Here is a 15,519-nt window from a genome sequence, read left to right as displayed (position 1 = left end):
ACATTACAAAGACTAAACAACAACTAAACGCAAAGAAAACAGAATAGTTCCTTGGTAATTACTTCTCATACTTTTCACAAATTGATACAAAAGCTTAACAAATGTGCTTATTATAGCAGGAGTCTTTGAGTAGCAAAATTCAATGACCCAAAGACTGAGCCGCAATAAAAAAAATACAATATGTGTTGTGGGAGAGCCAAACAAGATGTAATGTTACATGAGAGATGCAGGGGCAGTATGTCTAGAGGAAAAAATTGTTCTTATTTTTACTGGAAAACAGTTTCTGTGCTTAAGAAGAGGGATCTCTCAGCCCTTTCCTTTCCTGTTGTTTGTCTCCTCAAAATTACTTTCGTCTCCCTCTTCACAACCAAAGAGGGAAAGAGAGACAAGCTGGTTGGGGAGGACAGTTTTGAGCAGGCCAATGGCAATCCCTTCCCTCCTGCCATTCAGCCATTTGAACTTGGACCCTCCAGTGCCCATATAACAACAATTCTCTCTCTTTATTTATTAGACACTTACCACAAAAGTCCCTAAGAGACTTACAAAAAAGGTTAAAAGCCAAAAGGCATAACATATAAAGCAACAAATTTTAATAAAACCATTCCAATAACCCATACACAAATCCAGCAAGGGAAAAACAAAAGCTCCTGCAGCAAGGACATTTCATTCAATCGCCCATCAACCAGCTTGTCATAATCCATAAAATGCCTGGGAGAAGTGATAGCTTTTAACCTGACACTGAAATTATGTTCATCATGGTGCTAGGTAGAGCTCACTCGGGAGAGTGTTTCATAGATGGGAAATCATACATAAAAAGGCCTTCTCCCTTGTTACCATCTTCCAAACCTACCTCAGACGGGGGACCTGAAAAGGCTTCAGAAGAAGACTGAAGGGTTTGGTTAGGTTCATACAGCAAGAGTTGCTGCAAAAGATATTGCAAAAGATTTTGGGGTCCTAAGCTATATAGGGCTTTAAAGGCTAAAGCCTGCACTTTGAATTGGGCCTAGAAACTTGCAGGCATCCTGCACAGCTGTGACAAGATTAGTGTTATATGATCTGCTCATCTTGAGCCTGTCAACAATTAGGTGTGCAGCAGCCAGGAATATTGTATAGCCAACAGACCAGAACTGAACTTCACAAAATCTAAAGTGCTTGTTTTCTCAAGATCTTGGAAGCCTCGTAGGTGGGAGATCAGTGGAAACCCGTTGGAACAGGTTGAAAACTTTAAATACCTAGGCATCCTATATAACGCTTCCTGGAAATACCATTGTAAGCTTGCACTTAACGGAGAGGATACTCTAGCTCTGACTATCACCCATTTCTTCTCTAACAGCTCTCAGCTTCACTAAAAGTCTTTAACGCCAAAGTAGCCCCTCAACTCCTGTATGGTGTTTCATTATGGTTTGGTGCAGTTAACCAATCGTTGGAAAGCATCCAATCCAAATTTCTGTGCAAAATCCTGGGGCTGCCAAATGGTGTGCCATATGGCTTATGGCTCTGGATACCAAAGCATGACATTGTGGAGAATGTGGCAAGATTTTTGAGTGAAACTATGAAATTACATCACCATAGGTCATAAGAGCCATCTTCATACCTCATGATGTCTGGACAATTTTATCTTAATGTATATCCTACTATGTTTTGTCAGCTGTGTTGTGTTCTGATCCATGTATACGATGCCAACAAAGGAGATTGATTGAATTAGGTGGCCACATACTGCACTAGCTACAGTTTCCAAACTATCTTCAAAGGTGGTACGCTAATACTTTTTTAAAAGGTCTGTCTTATAATATCTAGTTTGACACTCAGTCTCAGAAGCTGCTTTTGACACTCATTTGGAAAAGTGGTATCAAAATCCCAGCATTGCAGGGGGGTTGGACTAGATGACCCCAACTCTACAATTCTATAGTAAAAGGTAAAGGTACCCCTGCCCGTACGGGCCAGTCTTGTCAGACTCTAGGGTTGTGCACTCATCTCACTCTAGAGGCCGGGAGCCGGCACCGTCCGCAGACACTTCCGGGTCACGTGGCCAGTGTGACATCGCTGCTCTGGTGAGCCAGCACCAGCACAGCACGCGGAAACGCCGTTTACCTTCCTGCTAGAAAGCGGTACCTATTTATCTACTTGCACATAAGGGTGCTTTCAAACTGCTAGGTGGGCAGGAGCCGGGACCGAACGACGGGAGCTCACCCCGCCGCGGGGATTCGAACCGCCGACCATGCAATCAGCAAGTCCTAGGCACTGTGGTTTTACCCACAGTGCCACCCACGTCCCTCTACAATTCTATAGTTCCATGAAAATAAAGTGGGTGAGAGACACTGGCTCCACAGAGAGAAAAGAATTATGCCCTAACTACATTATCTTTAGGCCTGGCTAAGATGTAACAACCTCAGTTCAAAAACAGATCCTGGTTTCTTATCTTGATTGCTAAGTAGCATGTTACCAGAGAGCTCAAGATTGTCTCCATTTTGTCCCCATCCGAACACCTTGGCTCATAATCCCCCTCTTGCCTGTTAACAACTAGCTGGCAAAAGCTGGCATGCCAGGACAAAGTGTGCTTGCAGCACTAGTCACCATGAACGAGAGAGCTTCCAGTTCCTCTATGCCTCAGGCTACGGAGTTCTTGGATGCACAAAAGGCAAAAGTTCCCCAGATCGTAAGGCAATCAGGAAAACCCCTTACCAAGTGACTATTCACAGCCCAGAGTTCTTCCAAATAGTACTGAAATGCACTCACCTAGCCTGAAGCATGAGTCTATTCAGTAAAGCACAGGCCATCAACCTCCCTTTTTCATCTGGAAATCTTTATTTCTGTTGCCACCTGAGCTGCTGCCAGTTTCTGTCTTTTTAAGGCTATAACTGGTTTTCGCCCCCTGAACTCAGCTTGATTTAAAGAGAGCACTCTTGCAGGCACACAAGCAGTGTGACGGATTCATGGAACTCCCAGCTTTGGGGGCCCATCTCTCACTCCACTGTCCCGCAATCCTTGGTTGATAAAGCCTTGCCATGCTACACCAGCTCTTCACCCCAATGTTGAGAACTCTCATTCACCCTCCCTTTGAAGTGTTTTCAGTCAGATCTACTGCAATATGTCACATCCTCCCTTCCTTTGATTTCCCCCTCTTTCTAGCTTCCCAGCTTCCGCAGCATCCCCCTTTCTTCCCCCTGCTCCCTAAACTGAAGCGTCACACCATGCAGCCACTCACAGCTCACTTTTGCCTAATCTTTCACTCCCCCACTTCTGGGACAAGCCTTCTGTAAGTTAGCTTGCCATTCACCTTTTTCTGGAAAAAATCTCTGGCCTTGCCTTCTCCAGGTGTCTTGTGAACCACAAATGGTGAGGATAAACGAATAATAATAATTGTGAGGAATAATAGTTGTGAGAATAATCTAACCCAAATCTAGACCAGTACCCCCTAAAATTACACACACTGTGCTACTATATATTGTGGTTAAAAAAGAAATAAAGCTAGTTTTTGGATCAGTTCTATCAGACCTGAGAGAAGCCTGTTAGAATATAGCCAGGCCTACAGGGGAAAGAGATTCTCCTAGCACTAAAGTATTCACTCAAAGTTATTTGTGGTCCTGAAGGGCTAGTTCCCTGAACATGGAAACGTAGATGCCAGGCATATATAGAATGCACGTCCCATGCAAACATTGTTACAACCACAGTGTTCCGGTTCAGTCATCATGGAAAACGCCTTTAAAATGACATAATATAAAGCAAGGCATACAAAGAGAGAGAGAAGAGTACCTGGGCACATGGTTCATTCTTGGGTCAAGAAACCATAGTTTATCATTACATCTGAACTGTAAAATTGTCACAGTTTTCTGATAAGAACTCCAAAAACTGTAGTTTGGTACAGGTTTGCAGAACTGTTAAAATGTAGAAACGATAGGGATGTTTCAACTAAATTATACTCAGAGTAGATTCATTTAAATTAATGGACCTGTTTTTTTGGGGGGGGGTCTGCTGTGCATAGGAATAACATTGAATACAGTCCTTAGGCTTCCTACTTCTCAAACAGATAACACATTTTTCACAGTGCCTAGTACTGTTGGGTTATCATCCCTTACTGATTCACGTGAAGATGTGGCAGACACCTTCACTTTTTATTCCCATTGTTTTGTGATTTAGTGCGGTATTTTACAACTATCAGACACTCTCCCACAATTGGCAAGTGATGGGAAGTTCAAAATGGTATGGGCAAGTTAACAAGGGAAAGAATGAGACAAGCATTTTGGCTTGATCATTTATTAGCATCAGTTCTGGTTTTATTGCAGTGGACAGCTGGGAAATAAATGAGTGGGTTATGTTTATTTAATGTAACATATTCAACCTGGCGGACACCATAGTTTGCGAGCCATGAGCAGCGTAGTTCTGTGGTTTCTCGTATGCTTTTTAATATTATTTAACGGAAGCAGCAAGACATTGATAGAAAAACATTATAAGAATATATGTTGGTCTCTTCACACTTTGGGTTGGATCCATTCATTGAATTTAGGATCCATTGAAGTTAATGGGTCATGACTTAAGTCCCAGTGGCCTGGTTCACATGACACAGTAAGCCAAACTATGGCTTATCATGGCCACACAAATGCACACATGCAACTGATTTGCTCCTCCCTGGTGCTTTTTGCTCCTTCGCCACACTCTGCGCTAAGCCAAACCAGGGCTTGTGGTTAAACCCTATCCCTTTGCTAATCATACCATTGTTACAGGTCATAGTTAGCAAGGACAGAGCTTAACCATACATCCAAGTTCAGACAACATGCTAAGCCAAACCTTGCCTTAGCTCAGCATGGTGTGTGAGCAAAAAGGACCAAGCAGGTTCAAAGTGATTGCAAGCCTCTCTCCAGGAGCCCACGTATTCATGCAGTCACAGTAAGCCATGTTTTAGTAACTTGTTCTAAACAATTTTAAATATTGTATTTAGGGATGGGACCACAGATCACTTGACAGATTATCTGCTTTGCATGCAGAAAGTATCCGATTCAATCCCTGAAATCCCCAGGAAGGGCTGGGAGGGACTCTTGTGTGGAAACATGCAGAGTTTCTGCCAGTCAATATAGGCAATATTGAGCTAGATGGACTAATGATTTGACATGGCATAAGGCAGGTTCTTATGTTGCTACATTGCTGCAACCCACCTTGGGATCTTATGGTGCAGGCGAGTAAGAAACAACAACAACAACTTGTTAACTGAACCTGGACCCAACCTATTTTGTTTGTAGGCATACAGTACAAATGTGACATTTTAAAGTATGAATCTTAAAAATATTCATATAGGTAGAAGTGCATCATATAGATATACTTATCAAGAAGTCTTGATTGGCTGACTCAATAGGAGAATCTTGTTTGCCCTTCACAATATGTGAAACTGCCGTGTGTGACAAGGAACATTGGGGGAAATTATCACTAGGGTTTAAAATTTGATGCAACTGAAATGAAATGCACATTACTTCACCCAAATATGCACATCATGGATTACACTCTGATAACTTGTATAGATTTCAAATCAAGTGACTCATCTTAAGGAACTGTTTTTTATTCTTCTGAAATGCCCAAATGATGTGAGCAAATGGATACTCATAGTCCATCATCTCCAGGTTTTCAGGTTTAACTGAGTAAAGAGGTCCCTGCTTACCATACATTCCAACTATTTCTAAATTTTTCTTGGGGAAAATGCATTAATGGTTGGGGGTAAGCAAGGAAACAGTTGTCTAGACGGCAAAAAAGGTAGGGTGTTCTGTTCTAAACGTGGCCAGTTTTTTATATATGTCATACACCCACCCACGTAAGCACACATCTTCTTGTTGTTTGATCATCGAAACTAAGCCAAAAGTTATAATGTTGGGATATTTTCCCAAGAACAGTTTGTTGTTGCTGCTTTCTTTTTTTATTTAAATACCATGATGGGATAGAAGCTACTTGTATGGTTTGCTTGTTTGTGAAATAATCTATTATAGATATCAGTAAGGGATGAGCGGAACAGCAATGTTTTGCACTGGAACAAACAGCAGCTAAATAATTAACAATAGTTGAGTCAAACATGTGAATCTGACCATTTGCTTAATAACATGGCTTCCATGTTTTATTCTTCTTGAAATTATGCAATAAAAAAGCTCATTAAAGCTTATGGACAGAGCAGTACAACAGGAAAATGCAGTGTCTTTGACTAGAAAGTTTTTCAAAGGAAGCTTGCTTACGCTTACCAACATTTGTATCCTCAGTATTTACCAATACTGGCTTCCACCCAAACAGCAAGAGTGGGACAGCAAATGTTATGGTGGGGATCAACAATTCCCAATTAGTTTGCAAGCTGCCAAATTGCTAGTTGCTGCAAAGTTACCTCAGAACCACTATCACAGTGGACATGCCACCCTAGCAGTTATATTTAGATGCCATCATTCCCTGGAAATTGTTAGCATATGAGTAGCTATAAGAAATAGTCATTGGTCTCCCTATAGAGCTGAGTGATGCCCATGACCATTAACACTTGGCCTTTCCCATATCTACTGCTTTCTCATTCTTACTTTCTTTTCTCAACTGTGACTCCCTCCACTTACTCTAAAGAGCTAGATTGCAGGCACCAGATACCCAAGGTCAGTATCAACAACTGAGTTCTCTATTCAATGAGAATTTTAAAAGCAGCAGCATTGCTCCTCCGTTGTCTTTTTCTTGATATTGTACAAATTTGAGTTGTAAATGTGCTCTGTTCTTTAAAAAATAGAGAACAGCAGGAGGAATGAGTAGTTATGTAATCTCTCTGAGATATTTTTAAAAACATGAAAAGAAAACAGAAACTGGAAATTATTGCCAAGCATTCCTAGGAAGAGCCCAGCTGTGCCAAAACAACCACAACTGTGTACAAACACAGGATGCAATCCTCCATTATAGAGGGCATTTAAGGCGGGTTTCCCAACTTCCTCTCTCGTGTTTCTTGGTCTCTTTTCTGATGAAGCTCATCCGGCCTCCATAACATCCAGAATTTCCCTCTAAACAGGTAACTGTTGCACTAAAAAAGGCAGTAGCTTTCATCATAAAACATAGCCTATCTTTAGATTATTTGTGCTCTTGTATGACTACTAAACATTTCATATGTCCATATTTTTTATTTAAATAATTCATATGCTGCTTTACAGTGTGGCTTGAGTAACTTTTTTTAATAAATGAAAAACCGGGGTTATATAGAAAAAATCTGCTATTTATAAAGATTCCTGCTTATCTGTAGTTGTGGACAAAGGTAGGGTTGTTGTTTTTAACATTAAATTCACAAAAGGTTCTTTCTGTCTGTAGACTGACAACTCACTAAGAACAAATGTCAGCTTTGATACAAGTTATTGAAGGATTGGAGACAATTGTGTACCATAGCATTACAAACCAAGTTATTGTGAGGCCAGAAAACAAAGCCATGTATATTCTGCTCTCTTGGAGTGGAAGTGCTTGCTGGCTTTATTTCCTGTTTACTGAAGCAAGCCATCACAAGCATTAGAGACTTTGCTGTTTCATCCGAATTCTGACATGTTTTATCTTGAAAGAGGTGAACTTGAGTAAGAGTAAACAAAGGGAAGTTTGCCAATGATATTTTAAATAAATAAAAATTGTGATCAATTTGATAACACACATCCTTCTGATTCATTGTTCTTGTAAGCCTCCAAGTGCCTTGAGGTGTGTGCCTGTTTCTAAAGGAATATTGCACAGTTAACACAGAGGAACACACAGAGTGGTTTATGCAAACACGCACTGGCAAAAGTTGTTCCAAACTTTAAAGAGAAAACTGTTGCAGATCACAAGCCCTCTACTTCATGACATGTTTTCTCATTAATACGGTATGCTAAGGCCTTCATTCTTTGTTCTAAATATTGGCCTTAAGGGCCACTTATCTTCTGGGAAGAATGTAGTGGCTTCTTACCTCGTAATTGTTCCCAGGAACACCTCTGCCTGATCTGGCTTAGATTTGTAAACCACTGGGAATCCGCTATGGCTGGTGTTGGCAAGGAGTTGAGCCAAGAAAGCAATGTTTTCTCTTACATGGAGAACCCTTACATGAAGCTTCATGACATCTCTGGCAGCAAACAATTCCAGGTTTAACCTGAAAGACATAAAGCAGACAGCCAACAATTTATTTAGTAAACAAGGAACAAGGCACACCGTACCACATGAGTGTTTGATGACTTTATAATGTGCTGGTGAATTACTTCAAGCTGCAAATAAATTGGTTTTATTTTGTGAATATGTTGTTTCAAATGTAATTAGCCAATAAAGTCATTATCAAGACTTTCCTGCCTATGAGTAAGATGCTTGATAAAACCAACCAGATGTAAGCTTTAGTTTTCTAAGAGAAGATAAGAGCCATTAATCAGTTTCCATGAGTTTTTCTGCTTTTTAAAAAATGTTTTAATTCAAAATGAAATCCGCAGAAAATTATGTTCAGATTACAAAAAGTTCTTGGAACTAGGAGGAGAATGTAAAGAAGAAATAAAACTTTCATAATAACATAACAACAGTTAAAATGGTTCTCACCAATTGTTCACCAAGCTCAATAAGCTGCTGTGATCGCTGATGACCTCTTGGAGAGATATGAAACATTAACAACTACTCTGGTCATGTTGTACAGATATCAGAGAACATCTGTACCACATCTGTTCTATTTATATTATTTTAAGTGTTGTTTATAAAGCTTGGTTGGCCATCATGAACATTCTGTAGAGGCATGTTGGCACAGTACAAATTTTAAGAGAAAATCTGGTGTCACTAGAGGATTTCAACACTTGCTCCAAGGAGCTCAGGACATTGGACATGCTTCTCCCCTTTAACACTGTGTGCTACAGTAGGCAAAGAGATAGTGACTGACCCAATGTCACTCAGTGAGCTTCATGCAGAGTGGGAATTTGGCCCTTGGTGAAAGGCAGTGTTTTATTTCTTGGGACTACAAAATTTTTGAATACAGATGGGATTACTATACCAAGTAGTAGCCTCTAGTCTTAGTTTACTTCTAACAAGTGACAATTGTGGTGATTAGCCTTTATCTGGTTGCACCACTTCAAATTGCAGGTGGCAAATCCCATGATTTAATAGCCTCCATACAAAAAAGAAAAATCTGTACACATAGAAAACCAAATATCTGGGAAAACGTTATACTCTTCTTTCTGATATGCCATTTTTCTACATGCAGTGAATTTCTGTACAAAGGACCATTCAGCCATCTACCACCTTGAATGGTACCCTCTAGAAACAAAGTTACCACTTCATGCACTGCTTGTTGGAATTAGAGCTGGCTGGCTCACTTTTTTGGTCCATTCAAGATTGGTCAAGTCTCCAAGGGCCACACTCCAGTGGTGATTGTAAGCCAGAAAACACACCCTCTCTCTTGCATGTATGCATCATAGTTAGTCACCACTCATGAAGTCCACGACTGCACACTCACCACACATGGAAACCACAACCATACACACACATAGCACATTTCTTTCTTTCTCTCTCTCTCTCTCTCACACACACATCCTTACAGTGCTGGGCTGAGAGGGGAGGATGAAAATCAGCACTGTGATAAGGGCAATCACACACACACACACACACACACACACACACATTAATGGCAAGAGCTCTTTCTCCATAAACTTGCAGGGGGCAGGAGTTACAGCCTCAAAAATGGCTGGTAGGGAGAGAAACTCAATGACCCTTAAGGTAACAGGATCCTTGAGGGGTGAGATAGATTCTCTCCCCCACCAACCATTTCAGGGAGTGTACTCTTTCTCCCCAACCCCACCCAAGGCAAGTTAATGGCAAAAGCAATCTCTCCATTAACTTGCACATGAGAAGAAAGGCTCTCCTCCCAACCTAGGACTGTGGTGGGGAATAATGGTTTTGTGGGCCCGGTCCAGCCTGCAACCTACAGGTTCACCACCCCTGGATTAGAGTGATACCTTAGGTTGAAACTTATTTAAACCCATGACAATATTATTCCTGAAGAACATTTTACAGTTATAAGCAGACATGCTCGTGGAAATCAGCATGAGAAAACAGGCAGCTCTGCTCATTCACATCTTTCCCTACTGGATGGTTGCCTTTATCTAAGTAAACCTCACTCAGATCATTCGCATCACTTGGTGGGAATGTTTATCTATTGACTAAATGAGGGGTTTTTTTTTCAAAACAACAATAGATTTTAGCTGGGCTTCTTGTAAACCATTGTTTTATTATGATAAGTAACTATTGGACCTTATATAAATGTGTTGGGGATGATTAGCTGCTTGTGCTTAAAATTGTGCTCCCTCAGAGTTTGTGCGGCTCCACAAACCTCCGTGTGTGACAGAGCTCCTCAGACATGTCTGCTCTAGTCACTCGTAGAGTCTGACAGTGGCTGCCTGCGGAAGCGCTTCCAGCAAAGAAGCTCCTTAACGGAAACGCGTCTCCTGGACTCACGACGTGGCAGCTTCCGGCGAAGCATGGGTCTCCCTACGGTTGCTTCTGACACCTCCCCGCTGTTTTCGCTGGACGTGTCTCTCACCCCTTCCTCTCCCCTGCTAGTTCCTGCCTTGGCTGCTGCGTCTCTCTCAGCATTACTGAGATCCTCCTCCAGAGACCCCTCGCTCCCCCTGCTGGTCCCTGCTTTAGCTGCTGACTCTCTCCCAGCCTCTGGGAGCCCTACCACCTCCCTTTCCTCTGATGTCAGTTCCCTGACATCCACCTCCCCTCCAGGGCCCCCTTCCCCCCCGCCCCTACTCTCTCCTCTGGGCGGTGAGGAGCTAAAACCCCAAAAAGAATCCTCTTCATCTTCAGACGTCTCGAACATTTCCCTCCATCGGTCTTCGTTCCGGCTCGCTGAATCCTCCTCCGCCTCGGAATCAGAGAACCCCTCCAACTCTTCTTCTTCGTCGGTGGTGGCAAAGTATTCCCTCCGGAACCTCGCCACTGGCTGAGGTTTACGAGGGAATCTCTGATGAAAAGCTTCTATCAAAACCTCGTCATCTACATCCTCTGCCATGACCCAGGTGTTTTCCGACTCCGGCTCCCCTTCCCACATTACCAAATACTCTACTTGATCTCCCTTCCACCTGGAATCGAGAATCTCCGCTACATGGTAGCTGTGTTCCTTTTCCTCCATAGCTGGTCCCCTATTGACCCTCCCTTCTCTGTCCCCTTTATACGGTGACAGCAACGACCTGTGGAACACTGGGTGCAGCTTCATGTGGTTCGGTAACCGGAGTCTGAAAGCCACTGGGTTGACCTGCTGCGTGACTTCAAATGGGCCCAGCCTTTTGGGTCTTAACTTCTTACAACCCCCTTTGAATGGTAACCCTTGGGTGGACAGCCACACCTGGTCCCCCACCCTAATGCTTTCCCCTTCCCTTCTGTTTTTGTCTGCCTGCCTCTTATATTCCTCCTTAGCCCTGTTTAAGTTAAGTTGGAGCTGGCGATGGATCGCTTCCATTTCTTCAACGAACTGTTCTGCAGCTGGAACGCTCCAGTTCTCCCCTTCCCCCCCTGGGAAGGCTCGGGGATGACACCCGTGATTAGCCAAAAAGGGGCTCATCCCCGTGGACACGTTCTCTGCATTGTTGTAGGCAAATTCTGCCAACGCCAGCTTCTCCACCCAATCATTCTCTCTGTCATTCACATAACACCTCAAATATTGCTGGAGGACACCATTAGCTCTTTCCGCCTGCCCGTTGGTTTCTGGATGACGGGCAGTTGAGAAATTCACCTCTACATGCAATAAGCTCATGAGCTTCCTCCAGAACCTGGAAGTAAATTGTTTCCCTCGGTCAGAAACCACCCTCAAGGGGGCGCCATGCAGCCTAAACACATTTTCCACAAACAATTTAGCGGTTTCTTCCGCTGTGACCGCATGTGAGCAGGCTATAAAGTGGGCCATCTTGGTTAACAGGTCTACCACAACCATGATGGCTGTTTTCCCTCTGGACCTTGGCAGATCAGTCATGAAATCTATTGCCACTGCTTCCCATGGTCTTTCAGGCGTGGGTAGTGGTTCTAATAAACCTGCCGGTGCCCGCCTCTCCCCCTTGGCTCGTTGGCATTGGTCACACCCTCTCACATACTCCCGCACATCTTCCCTGACCTTGGGCCACCAGAATTCCCTGGTAACCAGCCACATGGTTTTGTGTTGCCCAAAATGCCCTGCTGTGGGGCTATCGTGCAGTTGCTTGAGTACCTTTTCCCTCAATTCCCCTTCAGGTATATATAACGCTCCCTTGTAGTACAACGCCCCGTTTCTCTCCTCAAAACCCCCGGGTTTGTCTCCCTCCCTCCTGAGACCCCTGAGTTTGTCCTGGGCGTATTCATCCTGCACCGTTCCCTCTACCAGTTCCCTTTGCCCCACCAATGCCGCCCCACACACCCAGCGGTCCTCTGGAATGACATGGGTCTCTTCGGGTGCTCCCTCCCCCTCCAAATATTCAGGTTTGCGTGAGAGAGCGTCCGCCCTAACGTTCTCTGGGCCTGGCACGTAACAAATCTCAAAGTTAAATTTGGAGAACTCCTGGGCCCATCTCAACTGCCGTTGGTTGAGCACTCGCGCAGTTCTCCAATACTCTAGATTCTTATAGTCCGTGCACACTTGCACCTTATGTTGTGCACCAATTAGCAGGTGCCTCCATCTCCGGAAAGCCTCATGAATCGCAAGAAGTTCCCGGTCGTACACCGTGTAGTTCCTCTCGGATTTGTTCAGCTTTCGCGAAAAGAAGGCACACGGTCGCCACTCTGACTCCTCCTTCCCCGGCTGCAGAAGAAGCACCGCCCCTATGGCTCTGTCAGATGCGTCTGTTTCGACCCTCAGCTTTTTTTGTAAATCCACATGCAGAAGTTGTTCTTCAGAGGCGAAGGCCCTTTTCAGTTCCTCAAACGCTCGCTCCGCCTCCGCCGTCCAAACAAACTTCTTTTTACTGCTGAGACAGTCCGTGATGGGCGCCGTCAGGTGGGCGAAGTTTCGGATGAACTTACGATAAAAGTTTCCAAACCCTAGGAACCTCTGCACATCCTTCTTGGTTTTGGGTGTTTTCCATTCCAGCACTGCTTGAACCTTGCCGGGGTCCATGGCCAACCCCTTGTCTGACAAGCGGTACCCCAGGAATTCCACCTCCTTGGTATGAAACTGACACTTCTCCAGTTTCACCCACAGCCTGTTGGCTTGCAGCCTGCTCAACACTTCTCTGACGTCTCTCACATGTTGCTCCTCATTCTCCGAATACACCAACACATCATCTAGGAAGGCCACGCAATTCTTGTAGAGCAAAGGCCCCAGTACGTGGTTCATGAACGATTGAAAACACGCGGAGCCTGTTTGTAATCCAAAAGGCATCACGAGGTATTCAAATGCCCCCAAAGGGGTGAACATGGTGGTTTTCCATTCATCCCCTTTCCTTATACGTATCAGGTTGTACGCCCCCCTTAGGTCCAGCTTTGTAAAAATCTTTCCCTTCCGCACCCTGGTCAAAATATCATCAATCCTGGGCATAGGAAAAGCCGCCGGCTCTGTCACTGCATTTAACCGCCTGAAATCACATACAAGTCTCGGCTTGTCCGTGTGCTTTTTATCCACAAAAAACACTGGGCTACCCCCCGCTGCCTTGGACTCTCTGATGAAGCCTCTCTTCAGGTTCTTGTCAATGAACTCTCGCAACTCCTGCATTTCCCTGTCTGACATGGCATACAACTTGCCTACAGGAAGCTGTGCTCCAGGGAGTAAATTGATCTGGCAATCAAAGGGCCTATGCGGGGGTAGTTGGTCAGCTTCCTTCTCGCTGAACACGTCGCTGAGATCTGCATACTGTGGTGGCACCTTCACCTTCTCCATTACTTCAGTCCCTGCCAGGGTGGCTTGGGCCCCTGCTGAACCCTTTTCCCCCCTGCAGTGTTCTAAGCAATGTGCTGAACCGAAGGAAACCACTCTTTGATGCCAGCCCACCAGCGGATCATGTAGGGCTAGCCAGCTCATTCCCAAAATAATGGGAGCGCCTCCCAAGGTGGCCACATTAAACGCTATCAGTTCTGTGTGCCTTGCCACCCTCATTATCATTGGGACGGTCTGCAAGCTGACTCCTCCTCCCAACAGTTCCCTGCCATCGATCGTGGTCACCTGAAGGGGGTTGCTTAAAGGGATCGTCTGTATCTGGTGTTCAGCAGCAAACTCCTTGCTCATAAAATTGCAGGAGCTGCCTGAGTCCAACAGCGCCTTTATTTTTAGGGGGTGTCCATTTTGCAGCTCTAGCGACACTTCAATCACTAGAGCAGGTCGAGGAGCTTCTGGCACGGGCACTTTCACTGCTCTTTGGCCTGGCTGCAGTGCCCTGACTGTGGCAACCAGGCGTTGGCTTTTACCTGCTCCGTTTCTCCCTGCTCTCCCCCCTCAACAGCTCCCACCATCCCTTGCCATTCCTTCCTCTGGGGGCAGACTCTGGCAAAGTGGCCTGGCTGTTGGCAGAGATAGCATTTCCGGGCTCCTTTTCCCTCCTTCTTAGCCCCCTCACTGGGCTTTGAAACTGCGCGCGCGCGCGCTGTTCCGATTTCCATCGGCTCTGCCGGCGGGAAAGCTGGCTCAGGAATGTCTGGAATGCGGAACTCCTTCCAACGTTCCCCTCTCCCTTCCCGCCTCTCCAAGGCTCTTGCCTCCTGGCGCGCTCCAATGGTCAGCGCAGATTTGGTCAGCTGATCCATAGACACTGCCCTGGGGCTCCGGGACAGCTCGTCTTTCACAGCCGAAGAAAGACCTTCTTCAAATAGCATCTGAATGGGTGCCGCCGATAAATCCCACCCCAATCTGTGAATCAGCATGGTAAATTCAGTCCAGTACTCACGGACAGATCGGCTTCCCTGCTTGCAAGCCATTAGCTGTCTGCGCACCACCCCTTCCTCAATATCGCTGGAAAACATGATATCCATTGCACGAAAGAACTTCATAGTGTCCTTTAGGATGTCATTGTGCGTTGCCATCAGGGGTCGAACCCAGTCCCGCGCCCCCTTCTCAAGATGCCCAATTACGAAAGCAACTCGCGATTCCTCATCAGGGAACTCATCAAACTGCACATTAAGAGCATATTGCATCTCTGTCCTAAAGGCATGGTAATCCTTGGGGTCCCCCCCAAACTTCTGCACCAATCCTGGTACCTTTCTGGGGCACTGCGTGGTTCTCCCCTTCTTGTCTGCATCCTGAGCCCTTCTTTCCTCGAGCCTCGCCGTCTGCAGCGCAAGTTGGACCTCCAATGCTCGGTATCTTTCTTCCAAGCTTGGACCAGCTCCACCCCCTGCTCCTCCGGCTCCTGCTCCGGCTGGGTCGCTCATGATGCTTTCTCCTGCACAGGCAGCGTACAGAGACTGTCAGACTGCTGTGTTGGGGATGATTAGCTGCTTGTGCTTAAAATTGTGCTCCCTCAGAGTTTGTGCGGCTCCACAAACCTCCGTGTGTGACAGAGCTCCTCAGACATGTCTGCTCTAGTCACTCGTAGAGTCTGACAGTGGCTGCCTGCGGAAGCGCTTCCAGCAAAGAAGCTCCTTAAC

General features: G+C 45.1%; 1 protein-coding gene across 1 annotated transcript in view; it reads right to left on the bottom strand.

Annotated features, from left to right (window-relative positions):
* Positions 1 to 15,519, bottom strand: part of LOC309538470 (chloride channel protein C-like) — a 76,912-nt gene that overhangs the window by 16,897 nt on the left and 44,496 nt on the right. Inside the window, exon 13 of the mRNA XM_082234090.1 lies at positions 7,916 to 8,095. Within this exon, the coding sequence (XP_082090216.1) occupies positions 7,916 to 8,095 (180 nt within the window). The remainder of the gene's footprint in view (positions 1 to 7,915; positions 8,096 to 15,519) is intronic.

Source organism: Podarcis vaucheri (assembly GCF_965113315.1).
Source record: "Podarcis vaucheri genome assembly, chromosome: 8".
In the NCBI taxonomy this organism is placed as follows: Eukaryota; Metazoa; Chordata; class Lepidosauria; order Squamata; family Lacertidae; genus Podarcis; species Podarcis vaucheri.
Note: the sequence above shows the minus strand (reverse complement) of the source record. Positions and strands in the feature narration are given on the sequence as shown.